The following is a 15,950-nucleotide window of genomic DNA, read 5'->3' as shown; positions in this document are numbered from 1 at the left end:
TTCATGCAATCAAAATTATCTATTTTACTTCTCACAATCCTCTCTATCTCTTGTTTGGTCATAAAGTCTTCTTTTGTCCATAGATTTGACAGGCACATTTTTTCCATCTTCCTGCAATTTCCTTATGATATCATTCTTTATGTCTAAATCATTGATCTGTTTTGACCTTATCTTGGTATATAGTGTGAGGTGTTGGTATATGATGTGAGGTGTTGGTCTATGCCTAGTTTCTGCCAAACGTTTTCCTAGTATTAATTTTTGTCAAATGTTGAGTTCCTATCTCAAAAGCTTTTATCACTGAGTTTATCAAACAATAGGTTACTATGGTCATTTGCAACTGTCTATTGTATATCTAATTACCTAATCTATTCCACTGATCTACCACTCTGTTTCTTAGCCAGTATCACATTGTTTTGATGATTACTATTTTGTAATATAGTTTGAAATCTTGAGCTTCTAAGTCTGCCTTCTTTAGCTTTTTTTCATTGATTCCTTTGATATTCTTGATCTTTTGTTCTTCCAGATGAATTTTGTTACTAATCTGGAACTAAATCTATGGAAATGCTCTTATTCTCTATCTCCACTGATACATTTCTGCCCCTTATAAATGAAAATTAACTACCCTGTTAAGAGAGTATCCTAATCCATTGTTACTCTTTCTACTCTTACTGTGCTGCTTCTGTTAGAGGCAGTTAAACGAAGCACTTTTCCAAGTCTACTCCTTTGAAGGAGATTACCGTATTTCCCCAGGTATAAGACACCCTTTTTCGAAAAATTTGGGGTCTAAAAACTGGATGTGTCTTATACAGTGGTTGTAGATTTTTTTTACTTGCATTTCCCACTTTTTCATGCTTGTTGTCTTTGCGCTCATTGTTTCGTATTTGTTACCGGTATATTAGGTTACATTTTGCTATGTTCTGCCCAGAAATGGCTCAGAAAAGATTTTCATATAGTGCTGAATTCAAGTTGAAAGTGATCCAGTTTGCAAAAGTGAATGGAAATTGTACTGCTGAACTTAAGTTTGGTCCTCCTCCAACTGAGAAAACAATCTGAGACTGGCTACCAGAAGAAGAAACCCTACTGAAAACGCCATGGCAGAAGAAAGCCATGAATGGCAAGTCAGCAAAATGGCCTGATTTGGAGAGGTAATTGAAGATATGGATTGAAGAGCAAAGGGCAATTGGAATTCCCGTGTCCACAAAGATGGTTCAGCATGAGGCAAGAAGAATTGCTGATGAAAAAGAAGTTACTGATTTCAAAGGAGGACACAACTGGTGCTTCAGGTTCATGAAATGGAATGGACTAAGCATGCGTACACGCACCAGACTTGGAAAAGATGCCTGAAAGCTATGAGCAGAAGGTCCTTGAATTTCGTTGTATTATTGTATGAATTTTATGATGAATTAAACTTGAGTTCAATAACTTTATGTAATACTTTTTTTTTTCAAATTTTGGGCCCCCAAATTAAGGTGCGTCTTATACATGGGGAAATGCGGTATGTATAATTGCTCAAATACCAGCTGATATCATTACTATGGTTTTAAACTAAAAATAGGGGAAAGTAGTGAGAGTTCTTTGATAAATCTGGTCAGGCAGATAGAATAGTAGGTATAAAATAAGCATAGCAGTAGTGGTACTGAATCATATGGGAAAAATAACCATAAATAAAGGAATGGAAACAATACTTAAGGGCTTGTATTTAGTACTTAATGTTAGTGCCCACATTCAAAATGCTCAAGTGGATCTGTTATCTCATTGATGTAGGACTTGTCTCCAGTGATCCAAATTTGTAACCCATATATGCCCACCCTTGTGACTCAGGTCCATGTCCTCAAATAAATTTGCTATATGGGGTCCTTCTGGCTTTTCTTGCTTTTTCTTGACATTGTGTGTATACCATTGCAGGACTCTAGCTGTACTGCCCTCATTTTTGCCATGTGATCAGACCGTTTTCTTTTCCAGTTATACAAGTTCTCTATGACCTCATTTATACCAGTTCTTATTTGGAGTTCTTCATTGATTATATGTCACCACTACTCACATCCTCCATGTTTCTCTACATTGTCTTCTGTGTGATACCCATTTTTAATTCTTTGGAGGCAGATGTATCCCATGTATCACTGTCCTATAGCAACACATGAGTAGAATATTAGTATTAAAAGAGGGCTTTCCTTTTAAGGAAAGATTGGGGTCAGTTAAGGAGTTTTGAAGTTTTTCCAAAGAAATTCCAGACTAGTTTCCTCCTGTTATTTAACTCTGAGATCAGTTTTTCTATCTACTTTCTGTCCTAGATAAACATATTGATATAAAATTGACATTGATATGTTGATATGAAAGCTTAGTAGGGTCCGTCCAAAAGCATATTGAAATTTAGCAATAGATATTCTTCATATACTTGCCTGAATTTACGTGCTTGAATAGATAGACCAGAGGGAGCCTTTCTTGAAATATAGCAGAGAATAACATAATCCATAGTGGAATGGCAAAGAAATTTTGCTTCAGATTTTCATAGTTTCTATTTAAATTCTTTAAGAAATGAAATTGTTGCTGTTCATTTACTTTTCAGTCATGTCGGACTTTGCATGACCCTATTTGGGGTTTTCTTGGTAAACATACTGAAGTGGTTTGCCATTTCTTTCTCTAGCTCATTTTACAGATGTGGAACTGAGGCAAAAAGAGTTAAGTGAATTGCCCAGGGATATACAGCTAGTAAGTAACTGAGACCAGATTTGAAATCAGAAAGTTGGATATTCCTAACTCCAGGCTCAGCACTCTATACACTGTGCCACCTAGCTGCCCCAAGAAATGAAATACTGCATTAGTTTTGAGTGAGGCAGTTATATAGTTATTAAATGTTGTTTCCAATTTTCTATTGACTAATAGTCTTCATTTCAAATATCTGTTAAGTATGACCTGCAACTTCATACAGTGTGCAAAGCATAATCTTATTCTAAGTAATAGGTTTTTGGTGATTATAGATGGATAAAATGGATATGATTTTAGGTAAGTGGTACACTGGTTTGCAGGTAGACAGTTTTCTGCTTTTCATTTAGTACAAATGAATCCGAAGTGAAACAACAGGATTTAGAAGAGAAAAGTTACTTAAAGAAGTTACTTAAATCTTTTTGTTTAGATACTAATTCGTTTTCATAGTGAAAGAGTGGGACTATTACTTTTCTTAGGTAAGAACACTTGTTGATTGAATTAGTTAATTAGAACTAGTTGTGAACAAAGTTGGTACACCTCTTTGAATCAGTTAAAGGCATGTGAGTGATGTCTTGGTCACGTATTGAGTTACTTGTATAAAATGCAGAGCTACCTCAGCTGGAGAGAGATTTGGAAGGTCAGGTAGCAAAGAGGAAAGAGTGGACCAGTAACAGGAGGAAGAGAAAGAAGTACTGAGCTGTGGTGGATAAGGGAGTGATTGAGAAATTCTAGAGCATAGGATAAAATTTTAAAAAATCTATACTTTGTATGTTTGAAGCCCTCCCCTTTCATTTCCAGCCATTTCATATTAATACCTCCAAGAACTCTGTTACAGTCAGATTGGCCTGTTTCTTGTTCTCTTTGGGCTACCTTACATCTACCTTCTTAGCTGTGTAAGAATGGTTGCCCATTTCTTGAATACATTCCTTTCTTACCAATTACCTTCATAGAATCCCTAGCTTTTTCAAAATAATTCATCAGCTTCTTATATGAATCTTTTTTTTTAACTCCCCCTGGTTATCACCATTTTCATATTCTTAAAATTGCTTTGTGTTACTTTGTTTATACTTTGCATTTATTTATTTATGTACATGTAGTATCCTGTAGTAGGCTGTAAATTCTTAGAGTGCCTTATAAATAATAAGTACATGATAAATGTTTGTTGAATTGAAAAAACAGTTACTAAATACCTACAGTATGCAAAATTGTGCTAGAAACTGAGCATTCAAAGACAAAATAGGAAAATAATTCCTGACTTCTTATATTGCTTTGAAACATTTTTTCTAGTTCTTTTCCACGTGATTATGTAATGGATTTAGTTTGTTTTCATTGTAGTACTTTCAGTTGTTGACTCATTTTTGCCCTGTAGAAAGATGTTTACATCTTTTAGGCTATTCCAAGCTGCCATGAAAAGCAGCAAGTTGTAGTAGATAGAGGGCCAGCCATGAAATCAGGAAGAAGTGGGTTAAGTCCTGCCTCTAACATATTATTTCAGTACAGGAAATCACTTTATCTTGTAGTGCTCTAATCAGGTCTCTGTAACTATGTGTTATAGATTAGTTGCTGATCTGCATGAGGGATGGAGTTCCCATACTGAGAGTTCTCCATACCCATAACCATCCCTTGCAAAAGAGGAGGAAAAAAAAACTACCATAGAAGACAGCTAGGTTGAAAATGTAATTGCTTTCATTGTTTCTAGATGTGAATTAGTCATATAGTACTAGTGTCAATTAAGCTAAGATCATGTAATTTTTTTTCTCTCCCAGGAGGAAAGGACAGACGAAGTGGCCTCATTCTGACCATTCCATTATGCCTCGAACAGACAAATATGGACGAATTGAGTGTTACTTTAGACTATCTTCTCAGCATTCCAAGGTGACTCTTAAAGGTGTCATTTTTTCCAACTTTAGTATATTTATTTTTTTACTTTTGAAGTATAAACCTAGCATCTTCTTGTTCTCTTAGCAGGAAAAAAGTGTGTCTCGGTAATTTAAAAGCTTGAAAAAACTTGTAATGAAAGTCCATTATATACTAAATCAGTTAGTAATTGTGTTAAATTTATATTATAAAAGGAATATTTGCTATACAGGGGGATTTATTACATAGTTTCTTTAAGTTGTAAGGACCCTTTATTTGTTAAGAGACATTCCTTATCCCTTTCTGTTAAATTACACTTTAAGATATAAGAAATTGGATGCTTCCTTTAGCATATTGCAGGAATATTCTTGATATTGTGGGGAAATTATTATACATAATTATTTTACAACATTGGTTTTTATTCAGAATATGTTATTGTTGTTCACAAGAAAAAGGTATAATCCCTTTAAGATTTCTGTCTTAAAAAACAGGAAAAATTAGAGAGTAAAACTCCTAAGAGCTGAGACCTTCCTTGATGTAATTTATGAAAATCTTCCTATATCATTCAGTCTATAGGGAATGAGTAAGAATAATTGCATAGTAGGTACTTTGCTTGGTGCCAGGGACATGAAGTCCGAAATGAAACAGTCTCTACCCTCAAGGAGCTTACATACTAACATGTAAATATATACATGCGTGTATGTATGCACACCACATAACACACATATTTCTTATACACATATAGAATACATACATACATGCACAATGCATATGTATACATACACACACAAATACAAGGTAATTCTTTGAGTGAGAAGCACTGACAGCTTGCAAGATCAGGAAAGACTTCATTTAAAAGTTGGGACTTGGGGGCAGCTAGATGACACAGTGAGTAGAGCACCAGCCCTGGAGTCAGGAAGACCTGAGTTCAAATGTGACCTCAGACACTTGACACATTTACTAGCTGTGTGACCTTAGGCAAGTCACTTAACCCCAATTGCCCTGCCTTCCCCTCTCCAAAAAACAAAACAAAAAACAAATAAAAGTTGGGACTTGAACTGCCTTTGAAAGAAACTAGAGATTCTGAGCCATAGAAGTAAAGAGAGAGTGCTTTCCAGGTATAGAATAGGAGGTAGATCAGGTAACAGCTCAGATGGAATAGAATGTATGAAGAACAGCAAGCTGCCAAGTTGATCAAATCATAGAATATGAGAGGGGTAGTAATGTATAGTAAGGCTGGAAAGATAGCTGGAGCCCATTTCTAAAGGACTTTAAATGCCAAACAGAGGATTTCTTGTTTAATCCTAGAAGTAATTGGAATCCATTAGATTTTATTCAGCAGAGGCGTGACATGGTCAAATCTGTGCTTTAGGAATATCACTTTGGCACCTAAATGGAGGATGGAGTAGAGAGGAGGGAAATGAGGCAGGAAAACCAGGGAGGTGACTGCGGTACTTCTTTGTACAGGTGATGTGAGTCTGATCTCATAATTGTTTGAGTGAAGAGGAGGGAAGGTATGAGGAGAGAGATGTTGCAGGGGTAAACTTGATAAAACTTGAGAATTGATAGGGAGTGAGAGAAAGTGGAGAATGAGGATGACGCTGAATTTAAGATCCTGGGTGACCAAAAAGATGGTCAAAGTAGGAAAGTTCAGAAGAGAGGTGGATTTTCAAAAAAGGAGAATTAGTTTTCTTTTTGACATATTGAATTTGAAAGGCATATAGGAAGGACATCTGGTGTGAAATGTCCATTAGACAGTTGCTGATGCAACACTGGAATTTAGGAGGACAGGGCTGGATATATGGACCTAGAAGTGATCTTCATAAACATGATAAATACTCATAAACTGATGAGTTCACCAAAAGAGAATGGTAAACAGAAATGAAAAGTGGGCTCAGGGTAGAGCCTTAAGGCACACCTACAGTTAAGGGGAGGGATGTGATGGATTATAATTCAACAGGAGACTTGAGTGGGAATGGTCTTGCAGGTAGGAGGAGAACCAGGAAAGAACAGTGTCATGAATATCCAGAGAAGAAAGACTATCAAGGAAAAAGGGATGTTCAAAAACATATAATGATGCAGAGAGATTAAAAAAGAATGAGGATTGAGAAAAGAACATGAGATTTGGCATATAAGAAATCACTGGTAACTTTGTAGACAACAATTTCAGTTAAGTGATGAGGTCATAAATCAGATGCAAAGCATCCAGCCTAGGGTAGTAGACCTAGAATCAAGGAGTGTTTCCTGTTCCCTTCCCAATGTTTAATTCAGTTCAGTTCAATTCAGTAAGCCATGTATATGGTACTACTACTCTGGGATCTGGGCATACAAAAATAAAATAAGATAAAAATTCCACCTTCGAGAAGTTTACTGTCTGTTAAAGGGAATAAATATGCACACAAATGTTTGTAATATAAATCAGAATGTGAGAATTCCAAAGGATAAAAGTCCACTTGGGCATCAGAGAAGTACTGGTTTTCCTGCTCCCTCCTTTTAGAATGTATGGGTGAAGTGGTGAATAGGAAAAGAAAGAGAGTCATCCATAGTGTGGTAATAAACTGGATTAGTCAGAGGACTGGGTTCATATTTATCTACTTTTCTATGGAGTTTCCAGAATTGCTGTGACTGTCCTTCTAGCTTCCTCCTCTTTTTCCTGTAATGAGTTGGTTATAGGAAACTGGGAATTTGGAGAGAAAGTAACAAAGATTTAGAGAATGAAAAGATAAATAATGTTTAAATTGAAATAAAAAATTATTTTCTTTACTAAGCAACTAAAAGCATGTTTGACATAAATTATGGAATCAGGGAACATCGTTAAGACAATTGAAAACAAATTGCAGGGATGGATCCAAGATGGTAGAGTACAGGCAACAACCCAGCTGAACTCTCCCAGTATTCCCTTCCAAACAACTTTAACTCCTCAAATTAAACTTTGGATCAGCAAAGCCAACAAAAGGTTTGGGTGAGACATTTTTCCAGCCTAAGACAACTTAGGAGCTTGGCAGGAGAAGTCTGTGACCCTGGGGTGGGGGTTGGCTTAGAGTGCATGTGAGCTGTGACAGCAGCAGCAGGAGCTTTGGGAGCTCTCAGGCCTGAGATGGTAAGAGGGTTGGACAACTAGTCAGAAAGAGAATACAGGAGTGCTGGCACTGATTTGTAACCTCGTTGTCCATGTGCAGTTCCAGGGTAGAGAGGAGTGCTTGTGGTCAGTCATAATGGAGCATGGGACCTGGTCACAATTTCAGGGCCAAAAGGAGCAGTAGAGCTTGCAGCTACAGGGGAGCAGGGGCCCTTCCTGGGTAAAACTAGAATGGAGACCAGGAGAACAGCAACCACACTTCTCCCTGGCTTGCCACCATCCTGGAAGCACCAAAAACGTGCAGATCCCTAGAACTAGCTCTGAAACTAGCAGCATAAAAAAGCTTTAAGCTTGGGACAGTACCTCCTCGTTTCCAGGTGAGTAGGGTCAAACTTTAACATAAAGTTCAAAGTCAAGAAATAGGCTGGAAAAATGAGCAAACAAGAAAAAAAGACTGACCATAAAAAGCTACTACAGTGGCAAGCAAGACCAAGTTAAAATCTCAGAAGACAACAATGTGAAAAATCTACAACCATCCCTCAAAGAAAAATACTAATTAGATCCAAGTCCAAAAGAGTCCTGGAAGATTTAAAAAAGGAAATGAAGAATGTTAAAGGGAAAATTGGGAAAATAAATGAGAATAACACAAGAAAATTTCAAAAAGAGAATAGCTTGGTAAAAAAAGTATAAGAAATACTGAAAAAAATGGTAAAAGAGACACAAAAATTTACCAAAGAAAAGAACCCCTCAAGAAGCAGAATTGGCCAAATGAAAAAGAGGTATAAAAACCCCTTGAGGAAAATAATTCCTTAAAAATTAAAATTGGGCACCTGGAAGCTAGTGAGTCCATGAGACATCAAGAAACAATGAAATAGCATCAAAAGAATAAAGAAAAAACAAGAAAATGTGGAATATCTCATCAGTACAACAACTGACCTGGAAAATAGATTGAGGTGAGATAATGTAAGAATTATTGGACTACCTGAAAGCCTTGATCAAAAAAATTGTATAGAAGTCATATTTCCAAGAAATTATCAAGGTAAAGTGCCCCGATATCTTAGATTCAGAGAGTAAAATAGAAATTGAAAGAACCCACTGATTACCTCCTGAAAGAGATCCCAAAATGAAAACTCCCAGGAATATTATAGCCAAATTCCAGAGCTCCCATATCAAGAAGAAAGTATTGAAAGTAGCCAGAAAGAATCAGTTCAAATATCACAGAGCCACAGTCAGGATCACACAAGATTTAGCATCTTCTATATTAAAGGAAAGGAAGGCTTAGATATAGGGGTGGGAAACCTGCGGTCTCAAAGATGTGACCTTAAGGCCTCAGGTTCCCCACCCTGGCTTAGAATAGCATATTCTGGAAGGCAAAGGAGCTAGGATTACAACCAAGAATAACCTACCCAACAAAACTGAGTATAATCCTTTAGGGGGGAAAGTAGATATTTGATGAAATAGAGGACTTTCAGGCATTCCTGATTAAAAGACCAGAGCTGAAAAGAAAATTTGACATTCAAACACAAGACATGAGAAGCAATAAAAGGTGAGTATGAAATAAGGGACTCAAAAAAGTTAAACTATTTACATTCCTACATGGAAAGATGGTAATTGTAACTCCTAAGAACTTTATCATTATTGGGGCAGTGGAAGACATAGAGGGTATGAATGTGAGTCAGTTATATTGCGATGATTCTCCCCATCCCACCCCCACCCTCATCATGAAGGGGGTGAGAAAGAGGAGATGGATTGGGAGAAGGGGGAAAGGAGCAGTAGAATGGGGAACATTTTTTCCACTTAAATTAGGCATGAAAAGAAGAGCTTTCATAATGGAGGGGAAAATGGGGAGGGGAGTGGTGGGTGGTGCTTGAACCTCACTTTCATTAGAATTAGCTCAAAAAGAGAAGAATAAATATATGCACTCTGCTCCATATGGAAATCTATGTTACACAATAGAGAAATAGTAGGGGAAGGGGAGAGATGTGGGGGGAGTGGAAAATGATAAAAGGGAGGTTGGATTAAGAAGGCAGTGGTTAGAAACAAAACAGACTTTTGAAGATGGATAGGATAAAAAAAGAGAGAGAAGGATGAACAGAAGAAAATTGGAAGGAGGGAAATACACAGTAATTATAACCCTGAATGTGAATGGAATGAACTCACCCATAAAATGGAAGCAAATAGCAAAGTGGATTAGAAACCAGGATCCAACAATATATTGTTTACAAGAGGTACACTTGAAACAGAAAGAAATTCAGAGTTAAAATAAAGGGCAGAAACAGAATCTATTATGCTTCAGCTGAAGTAAAAAAGGAAGGGGTAACAATCATGATCTCAGACAAAGCAAAAGCAAAAATAGACCTAATTAAAATAGATAATCAAGGGAACTATATTTTGCTAAAGAGTACCATAGACAATGAATTAGTATTAAATTTATTTTTTTACAAGTTTCTCTGAAAAAGGCTTTGTTTCTCTCATATATAGGGAACTGAGTCAGATTTATAAAAACAAGCCATTTTAGTCCAAGGTCATGAATGGACAGCTTTCAGAAGAAGAAATCAAGACTATCTATAGTCACATTTTAAAAATGCTGTAAATCACTATGATAGAAATGCAAATTAAAACAACTCTGAAGTACCACTTTACACCTATCAGAAATGACAAATGTTGGAGGGGATGGGGGGAAATAGGTATACTGATAAACTGTTGGTGGAGTTATGAAGTGGTCCAACCATTCTGGAGAACAGTTTGGAGCTATGCCCAAAGAGCTTTAAAACTGTGCATACAGTTTTGACTTTGACTTAGCAACACTACTACTAGGTCTGTATCCTAAAGAGATCAAAGAAAATGGAAAAGGACCTACATGTTAAAAAAAAATGCAGTAGCTCTTTTTGTGGTGGCAAAAAAGAGAGAGGTAGTTTCAGGAGGATGCCATGGCAAAATCTATATGAACTAATGCTAAGTGAAATGAGAAGAACCAGGAGATCATTGTGAACAGTGACAGCAATTTTATAATGATGATCAACTGTGAAATATTTGACTACTCTGACCTATACGGTGGTCCAAGACAATTTCAAAGGACTAATGATAAAAAAAAAAATGGTATCCATCTCCAGAGAGAACTGATGAACTCTGAGTACAAATTTAACTATAATTTTCTCACTATATTTTTTTGTAATATGGCTAATATGGAAGTATGTTTTGAATTATTTCACATGTATAATTGATATATTGCTTGTTTTCTCTATGGGTGAGGGAGGAGTGGGAGGGAGGGAGGGGATTTGGAACTTAAAATTTAAAAAGAAAAGAATGTTAAAAATAGTAAATTTAAAAAGAGAAAACTATCTAGACTGACCAGTAACCTTGGTCAGATTTAATAAATCAAACCAAACTTGGATGTCTGGTTACTTTAACTGAAGGGGAAAAAAAAATCTTACTCTAAATATGGCAAACAAAGCCCGAATTTGTCTAGAGAGAAAAAGAAGACAAATTGCAAAAATGATTAAGTTTATTATCCATGGAAAGTAAATATTGAAACAGTAAGAAAGAATATAATATGTAATATTTTGTACATAACTGATACAGGATTACTGTATTTCTGAGTCTTTGGAAATACATTCATATTTAACAGAGAGCATGAAGGAGTTGTCTCATAATATTAATATTGAGACATGACTACAAAATAATGTAACTGATTTTTAATCAAACTAACTGAAACATCCACAACAACAAGGAGCATTATCTTTCACAGTGACTGCGTTGAGGCCACTTACTAATGCTGCTGCCATTACTTAAATCAACTGCTATCAGAACCAATACTTTCACTTTAATTCCCTATATGAAGATGTCTGTGAAGGACAGATATTTAAGGAAAAAATCAGTTCTTAATACATGAATAATTGAAATTAAATAATAAACTGTGTTTATCTTCATATGCAGTGTCCTGTTATATAATACAACTTGAAAAATTGTGAGTTCATTAAGAACATATTTAGAAATGTTTGAAAATAATCTGTAGAGACATGGCATTGTTATTTTAGCAAGTATTTTCATTTTTTTGGTATGAATTGTCTATATCTAAGCAAGAAAATCTGTCCTTTCTAAAATATTCAAATATCAAACACATTTTACTTGACACTGTCTTAATAGCAATAATATTTGTCTCTAATAGAAAATGTAATAAATACTGTTTAAATGGGAACAGTTATAATATAGGTAGAGTGTTTAACTCATTTATTGAAGTACATAAAGAATAAATTATTTTTAAATTAAAAAAAGTTAAAAGGATTTCATTTTGTTGGAAAAGATATCTGAGTATTTATTTAAGATATATTCCAGCCTTTATTTTTGGTAAAGGCACATGTGGACCTTGCTTATTTCAATTATTTAAACATTTTGGTCCAAGATATTGCAAACATTTAATATCCCTAGTCATATTTCTACCTTTTTTCCAGTCCTTTTGGAAATAATAATGCTTTCTTATTAGTTTCATATTGTATAAGTACAGTAATTATATTTAGATAAATGCTTTAGAATTAGCTAGCAAGGCAATTTGGAAAATATATAGAAGTATTTTCCTTATAAAAGCAGAGACATAAATTTAGAAATAGTTATTCTTAGAATTAGATCTGTAGACAGTTCCCAGTTTTTTGCCTTTGCATGCTCCTTGATATTATGTCATAATATTGATCATTATAAAATGGATTATATTATAAAAATATTATGATTTTTTTTATACTTGGTTAAGATTGCAGCATCAAGTAAATCATAGGTATGGCCAACCCTATGTCATAAAAATAAACATCTGTAATATTTTATATAATAAAATATAATATTTTAATGAAATTATACTCTTAGCTGATACAATAGTAATATATATGGGATCCTTTTATTATCTAAAAGATCCCACTGTACTGTAAAGTATGACACATAAAAATTTATTTCTCATCAATTAAACTAATAGGCCATCTAATTGTAATAATAAATAATACCTATTTAGTCAATAATAATTTTAGTTTTCTAATTGGAATTTGGAAGTGTTTAACAGTAGTAACTTGGTTAGTGCATGTGTCTTAAAATAGTTATCCAAGTAAGTCTGAGCTTACCTTCTTAATACATATCCTTGTATCAAGCAGGATCTCCAAGTAGTAGTGTAGCTATTTAGTTGATTATGATCATTTTTCTACGACAGCAAAGCATATTTAAAACTTCTCCCATTCACCTCCCATTTTATCAGTTTACTCAAGACAGTCCTCAGTATAAAATCAGTCACTAGAAATCAATAAATCACAGCTTTCAGAGAACATTATATACTTATTTGGAAAGTATCAAAACAATTATTCAGTCATTGGGTTCAGGATCCTGACCTTGTATATGTTACATTTCTTTGTTAGAAACTGGAAAGAGACTGGGAAGTGAAGTGGGAATGTTAATTAGTGATGCCTACCTACTTCCTGTTTCTTTCCTCAGAGGTCTCTATGATGACATGTTTTCAAGTTACATCCACATCCTAGTCTCTTGTCTCAAATGAAGCACAGTGGGTTTAAATTTTTCAGTCTTGGTAGGGCAAGTTATTAATGAAGGGTCCTTGTAGTCCCAAGAAGGGGCACAAGAAGAGTAATCTCAGACAACAAAGGAGTTGAAAATAAGAGAGCAGCAAAGCAGTGGCTAGAGAGAAGGGGACAGCAACTGTAGAAGATCTGCTCCTTTTCAATAAAATGCATCCTTTCACAATCATTTTCTTGTTTTGAGTCCTATCCAAGTTTCAGTGGAACTTATGGGGTCAAATTTACCTTCTTGGGTTAATGTCTCTTGGTTCACCTCATTTGTTATACATACTTTATGTGTTGGCTGTTTTGTTGTTAGCCATTTTTGGATATTGTCTGGTATTAGGCACTGGTTTAGATATTTAGTTTCCTTTTTCATTTTAACCATTATCTTTGAACTTAATTTCACACTAAAACATGTGTTTAAGGGCATAACAACTTAGCATTTTTTTTAGTGATAAATATACCCTCTTTTCTCAAAGCACATCTATAAAAATATTGATTGCAGTAAAAGGAGTTTATGGATCCAACAATTTAAACTGACAAACAACTTTGTCAGTTGTGAAGAAAAATACACGTAATATGCTTCTAAGTGAATTACATTGTTGCTCGAGCATACAGAATTTTTTCTGTAACTTCAAGAGTTAATGAAGCAAAGATTTTCTTTTGTATAGTCCAAAGACCCGCTACTTAGACCATGTCTTGTAGTTTTGAATTTCTTTGGATTTGTATGCTTTGCCCCATTACTACCCAGCTCTTTATAGAATTGATAAAATTATTGATAAAACGTTTGATAAGTAGTATAAAAATGGTTTTAGAATTATTCATGCCTTTTACTGCACATGGTATTTGCCAGCTTTATTACTTTTCTAATCTAAAGTACAAATTAATTTAAAATATGTTAACTAAGTGCTTCATATTACATTTTTGTAAAAGAAAAATAAAAGAAGAAAAAAGAAAACCAAGACTTTGTAAGATAGTATAGTCATGTAGTTTCTTTCCCCAAGATTAAAATTATAGCTATACTTGATTGTATGATGTTTCTCAGGAAAAAGTAGTTTGGCAAATGTGATAAAAATCTAATGGAGAGTGCACAAAGTTTTAAGAGATATATATACGTTAATTTTTAAGATGAACACAAAACCCCTAAGTCTTGCCTGGAATTTGGTTTGTTCTAAATTAAGCATTCTTCTAGCACAGCTATAAACATTTAATAGCAATAAAAGGAATTTATAAATACAAATTTTGTGAGTTAATTTATTCAAGGTTTTCCTTAATATAACATTAAGTCAAAGTCACTAAGAAAATAAACCAGTAATTCAAATTTTAAGGAACTTGGATGAAAATTCCTTTTTCTTGCTTTGTTTAATTTTAAATAAAGACAGTAGGCAGGATTGTTGATCCAGCCAAAAGCAGTTTAGAATTATGCTAAGTGTTAACTAAAACAACAATGCCCTTTGACCCAGAGATCCCAGTTAGTAGGCATATATTCCAAAGAAGTAAAAAACACCAGAAAGGTCCTATGTACTCCAGAATATTAGTAGTGGTACTTTTTGTGGAATAAAGAACCGAAAACAAAATAGATGCTCATCTGTTGGAGAATGGCTGAACAAATTGTATTATGTGAATGTAACTGAATTACTTTAGGGTAAGTAGTGATGATTAAGAATTTAAAGAAATTTAGAAAGACACGTGAGCTGAAGTAGAAAGAAGGAAGTAGAATTAGGACAGCAGCATGCACAATGATGGCAGTTGTGAGTTGGAGACAACAATAAAATCAATAACTTAATATTGTGAAATAAGTAATGTGATGAAAAATGCATTTGACTTCCTTATTCCTAGAGTTCAGGGATTATGGCTAGAGAATGTGCAGGTGCTGTCATTTTAGTTAATGTGTTGATTAGTTTTACCGAACTACTTTCCCCCCTCCCCCTGTCTTTTTAATTTTCACAAGGGATGGCTTGCTGGGTAGGGGGAAAGGGAGGGATATGTTTGGAAGTAAAAGTGGTATAAAAACAAAACATATAAATAAAAATTTTGAGAATAAAGGTATTAAAGCCTGTTCTCAAAAGAACTGGTAGGCTGTAGTATTCTAATGCGTAAACACCATAATGTTAATAAAAGTACTTTTTGTCCTTCATTAAAACTTTCTTGTCATTAGGTTAGGGAAATATTGACATAACTTGTGATTTCATGGGCAGGGCACTAATTCCCTCATGTAGAAACTTCCTCTCTTAATGCAGGTTACCCTCTCATTATTTGATAGTCTTAGAAGGTTAACACTGAGAGGTTAAGTGACTTACCTGAATCGTATAGACAGTATTTATATGAGGCAGGATTTGAACCCATGTCCAGTTCTCTATTAACTACATTGTGTTACCTCTCATTGAGATACCATATAGCAAATTACCATCTTCCAGAAAAACACATCCTGCTTTCTTTCCCCTCCACAAAGTCTGAGACAACATATTGATGATAGGTAGACTAACAGGACAAATTTTTTTCATTTGGGGGATTTTTTTTTTAGTACAATTAGGCTGTTAGTATAGCTTTTCTTATAGTTTGAAACTGCTGTATTTTTCTTGGTATATAGGTGGTGTTTAGTAGTTGACTGACTGTGATATGTCAGTAAGATTTTATGTTTTCTTTGGGGTTCTTTCTTATTTGACTTATCTCCATCATATCATAAGAACCTTTTCTAACATGAAAAACAATGTTGCTGTCGCTAAGTTAATATGATGAAGTACAAAGATAGATGTGGCACC

At 34.7% G+C, this 15,950-nt stretch overlaps 1 protein-coding gene across 2 annotated transcripts in view; it reads left to right on the top strand.

The window, feature by feature from the left end:
* Positions 1-15,950, top strand: part of SESTD1 (SEC14 and spectrin domain containing 1) — a 143,460-nt gene that overhangs the window by 49,035 nt on the left and 78,475 nt on the right. For both annotated transcript variants that reach the window (XM_036746739.1, XM_036746740.1), the window contains one exon: positions 4,473-4,581. In XM_036746739.1, the coding sequence (XP_036602634.1) occupies positions 4,473-4,581 (109 nt within the window). The remainder of the gene's footprint in view (positions 1-4,472; positions 4,582-15,950) is intronic.

Source organism: Trichosurus vulpecula, chromosome 2 (assembly GCF_011100635.1).
Source record: "Trichosurus vulpecula isolate mTriVul1 chromosome 2, mTriVul1.pri, whole genome shotgun sequence".
Classification (NCBI taxonomy): domain Eukaryota; kingdom Metazoa; phylum Chordata; class Mammalia; order Diprotodontia; family Phalangeridae; genus Trichosurus; species Trichosurus vulpecula.
Note: the sequence above shows the minus strand (reverse complement) of the source record. Positions and strands in the feature narration are given on the sequence as shown.